At 60.3% G+C, this 4,728-nt stretch overlaps 1 protein-coding gene across 1 annotated transcript in view; it reads left to right on the top strand.

Annotated features, from left to right (window-relative positions):
- NCS1 (neuronal calcium sensor 1) overlaps nucleotides 1-4,728 on the top strand; it is a 30,073-nt gene that overhangs the window by 17,814 nt on the left and 7,531 nt on the right. Inside the window, exons 4-5 of the mRNA XM_005864114.1 lie at nucleotides 2,162-2,300; nucleotides 3,732-3,810. Coding sequence (XP_005864176.1) covers nucleotides 2,162-2,300; nucleotides 3,732-3,810 — 218 coding nt within the window. The remainder of the gene's footprint in view (nucleotides 1-2,161; nucleotides 2,301-3,731; nucleotides 3,811-4,728) is intronic.

Below are 4,728 nucleotides of genomic sequence, written 5' to 3' on the forward strand. Positions count from 1 at the left end.
CTCTAGGGACGCCCCTGTCGGCCCCACCACAGCTGCTCACAGTGCTGATGGCTCCGCTCCTGTGGCTGCGACTGAGGCCCTGAGCAAACAGCTTCCCCTCCCCGGAGGCGAGAGACAGGGGGCCCTGTGAGCGCCCCCCCCCACCCCCTTGCAGGGACCATCCAGGAGGCGCCGTTGGGAGCCTTTTGTTTTCTCTTTATTGTTTTAAATGCTTTTAGAAACGCTCAGCAACATACATGGTTGCAGAAATGAGGAGCTCTGGGAGCCCAGGGCAAGTACGGCCCCTATCCCGGCACCCAGAGCCGCGTGCTGACAGTGGAGTGTGCTCCCTCTTGGGTCACCAAGTCCTGGTGCCAGGCACGCCCCTGCTCCTGCCCAGGGACCATCCTGGCCTGGAGGCCTGGGGTCATGGATCAGGTCTTGTCCCCGAAAGGCTCCTCGCAGCTCTGTGTCCTGGCCCTGTGTGCAGATCAGGGCATGTCCCACCCCCCACTTCATCTTCTCGGCTCTCTCCCAGCCTCTCTCTCACCCCAGCACCCCTCACCCCTCACCCCTCACCCTTCAGCACAGCTGCCGTCTTAGCAAGACCTCTGACCGCCTTCATTTAGGCTGCAATCCCCGAGGTGCCCCTTCAGGGCCTCGCATGTCCCGGTCCGTGTGACCAGCGCCCATCCCAGGCCCCTAGATGCTCTCTAATGGGTAGGAGCCTGGCTTCTCCACACCGTCCTCTGTCCCTGGACCCTGGTTACCAACAGCGACTTCAAGCACAACACTCCCCGAATCCTCTCCTGGCTTGTGAGAGAGGCGAGAGGAACCCCCGCACCAGTCGGGAAGGTCTTCAGCGACCCAGTCTCCGAGCATCCGGGCTCTTCACCTCAGTCCCCACCTTGGCTCCAGTCTGGGCTGTGGGGACTCAGATCTACCCTCAGCCTCAGTTTCCTCATCCATGCAATGGGCCTCACCGTAGTACCTCGCTCACAGGGCCCTTAGGGCATTATTCCAGGAGACGGAGGTTTGCAAAGGTCCCCGCACAGCATTACCCGGGGAGGTAAGAGCTGCAGCTGGTAGTGGCGATCCCTCTCTCTGGCTTCCCTTTGTGCCGGGCCCCTCCTCAGAGGAGTGTAGGGCACCGCAGGGCATAATCCTGCAGATCCTGCTAGTGACGATTCTTTATGCCAAGTGTGCTACACGCACCATCTCGATCCCAACAACATGGGTGTGACGACCGTCCCCTTTATGGATGAGGAGACCGAGGCTCAGAGAGGTGAGGGCACTTGCCCGAGGTTGCACAGCAACGTATGGCAGAGCCGGGATTTGGGCTGCAAAGCCACGCTGCCGTCAGCCGGGTGTCTGGAGGGTTCTGTGCTGGGCACTGGGATACACGGTGGACAAGTCCACTTGGAACAAACCAGGTTCCCTCCAAGCTCACACTGCTGCTCCGTGTCTGTTACACGGTCCTTGGGAACAGACGGGGAGAAGGGTGTGTGTGTATTGGGGTGCAGGCATGTGGGAGGAGCCAGCTGCCGGCTCCATATGGTGGCTCTGCCCACTAACTCTGCCAGCACCCGGGGAGGAGGGGCTCCGTGGAGAAAGTGGGGAAGAGGGGGCAGAACTGCTTTGGGCAGGAGTGTGGCTTTGGGGTGTTGTTGGTGGGTTTTGTTTCAGCCGCCCTGCGGGGAGCAGGGCTGAGTGGCCAGCTGCTCCGTGTACACTGTCTGGGTGACTTCTCATGCGACTCTTAGCCCTTGTACAAACGAGGCTCAGAGAGGTACAGCCACCTGCCTCAGGTCACACAGCTCGCGAGAGGCAGAGTGGGAGAGCCCGTGCCTGTGACGTCGGGCCTGTGCCCGTGGGTTTTGTTTCAGCCCCCCTGCGGGGTGCAGGGCTGAGTGGCCAGCTGCTCCGTGTACACTGTCTGGGTGACTTCTCATGCGACTCTTAGCCCTTGTACAAACGAGGCTCAGAGAGGTACAGCCACCTGCCTCAGGTCACACAGCTCGCGAGAGGCAGAGTGGGAGAGCCCGTGCCTGTGACGTCGGGCCTGTGCCCAGGACCCCCGTGTGTGGGTCTCTGGACAGGGACCCCCAGCCTTGAGGGCAGGCGCTCCTGGCAGGTGGCGATGTTGGTGTCCTTGACCCTCCCTCGCTGGGCTGTCCCTCAGGTACAAGGGCTTCATCAAGGACTGCCCCAGCGGGCAGCTGGACTCAGCGGGCTTCCAGAAGATCTACAAGCAGTTCTTCCCGTTCGGAGACCCCACCAAGTTCGCCACGTTCGTTTTCAACGTCTTTGATGAAAACAAGGTGAGCTGGGACGGCGGGGCCTGCGCCGGCGGCGTTCCCTCCCCCACAGCAGCTGCTCAGCTCCGGGGTTCCCGCAGCGGCTCCACACCCACTCTCTCCCCCAGTGTTCCCTCCGGGAGAAGGAACAACACGTGTGCACACTCAAAAGCATACATATACAGATACACACGAGCGCATGCACACCCACACATGCATACACACAGATGCAGGCATTCATTGTGCACACGCACACACAAGCACACACAGGCACCACACAGAGATAGTGCGTGTGCATACCTATACCATGTGCACACACATGTGTACATGCATGCATGCACATGTATACCTCGATCTTTTTCTTACCAGCACCAAATGCCAATGCCTCCAGGGACAGTAACAGGCGTTATAGCTGGCACAGATGTTCACTGGACATGTCACAGCCCTTCATGTGAAAGCTTACAACCCACGGGTGTGTCATTTTTTCCCCCCAAAGGTTTTTGTTTTGTTTTTTGTTTTTGTTTTGTTTTGTTTTTAGAATATATTTTTATTGATTTCAGAGAGGAAGGAAGAGGGAGAGAGGGATAGAAACATCACTGATGAGAGAGAATCATTGATCGGCTGCCTCCTGCAAGTCCCACCCTGGGGATCAAGCCTGCAACCTGGGCATGTGCCCTGACCAGGATCGAACCTGTGACCTTCTGGTTCATAGGTCGACGCTCAACCACTGAGCCACGCAGGCGGGGCGGGCGTGTCATGTAAATACTCCATTTGCAGATGAGGAAACAGGTCTGAGAATCAGACAGTGTGGAGTCTTTCGGGCCTGGCGCCTTTCACTGAGCACCATGGTTTCATGGCTTATCTGAGTTGTCGCGCGTCCCCTCCTGGCGGTGGGCGTCCGAGGTCCTCCGGACTCCGTCCCACGCCAGCACTCCTCTGGCTCCCGGTGCTCACGGTGGATCTACTGTGACTTGTCCCCACGCTCCCGCTCTTGGGCGCTCGGGCTGTTTCTGTTCCGTGAGGCCCTGGCTTCTGCCCCAGGTGACTCCAAGCTGACAGTCACACTGCTTGGCCCTGGGGAGAGCTCTGGGCCTCAGTTTCCTCATTTGCAAAACAAATAGGTAGGATTGCACAGTTTGGAGCCGGAGCCTGTGGGTCTAGGCCCCGGGGGAGGGGACCTCCAGGCGGCTCTCGCCCAGAGGTGGTGCCTGTGTTGTGGCCTCACCCCTTCCTCCCGCCCCTCCCGCCCGACCTGTCCCATTTCTAATCCGACCCCCTCCCTTCTCCTTCCTCCCCCTTCCTGGCTCTGTCCCTCATCCTTCACTCCCGCCCTCTCCGTGTGGCGTCTGTCTGCCACGCTCTCCGGTGCCCGCTGCCGCCCCCATCACCTGCCCAAGGTCTGGCCTGACCAGGTGGCCCGACTGACCGAGGCCACCTGCCCCTCTCTCCTGCCAGGATGGACGGATCGAGTTCTCTGAGTTCATCCAGGCGCTGTCGGTGACCTCGAGGGGGACCCTGGACGAGAAGCTGCGGTGTAAGTCCATCCCTCGGGCTCCACTGGGCAGCCGCTGGGCGGGCCCCGGCCGGGGGAGGCCAGAGACGGGGCCAGGCCCTCTGTCCCAGCTGAGAGAGTGGCCCAGACCTTCTGTCGCTTCAGGTCCGAGGAGGGCTCCCGGAGGTGGCTGTGCGGGAGGAACATGGCTTAGGCGGGTGGACAGATGGGGCAGGAGCTGAGGGGACATTCAGGCGGGTGCAGACATGGGACGCGGCCACTGCAGCCTGGAGTTAAAGACCCACTTCAAGTGCCGGACCCACCGTGTAGGAGGCCGCTGTTCTGATGACTGACCCCATTCATTCACGTATTTACTCGTTCACCCAACGGATATTGACCAATCAGGGCCACGTGTCCATGCCGGGCAGGAGGCCAGGAACCCGGGAGGGGGGCGGGGAGGGTCAGATACACGGGCACCTGCTCTCACGGCTCCGTCTAGCATGAGACGTGATTTTTAAAAATCCCATAAAACCGAGACAGGAAGCGGGAGGTGAGAGCTGGCAGGAGGGGAACTGACCCTGTGGTGAGTCAGAGCCGAGCTGGGCGGGGAGGGAGCCGGCTGGTGGGAAGCTGGAGGAGGGCTCCAGGCAGGGGATGCCGAGGAGCGGGGACGAGAGGATGCAGAGGGCAGAGGTGCGGGCCCAGGCTGGCGCGGGGTGACGGAAGAAGATGGAAACAGCCGGCTGGAGCTCACTGCTCCCTAAGACGTTCGCATTGCGTTGTCTCAGCAGCGAGAAAACCCTGCAGTTTCTTTCTCTGGTTTTTTTTTTTTTATGGATAAAAGGGGATTGCCTGGCCGGTAGTTCAGTGGTCAGAGTGCTCACCAAAGGGTTGCGGGTTCCATTCCCGGTCAAGGGCATGCACCTGGGTTGCAGGTTCTAAGCCGAGGGGAGCATCTCT

This window comes from Myotis brandtii, unplaced genomic scaffold, assembly GCF_000412655.1.
Source record: "Myotis brandtii unplaced genomic scaffold, ASM41265v1 scaffold1857, whole genome shotgun sequence".
Classification (NCBI taxonomy): Eukaryota; Metazoa; Chordata; class Mammalia; order Chiroptera; family Vespertilionidae; genus Myotis; species Myotis brandtii.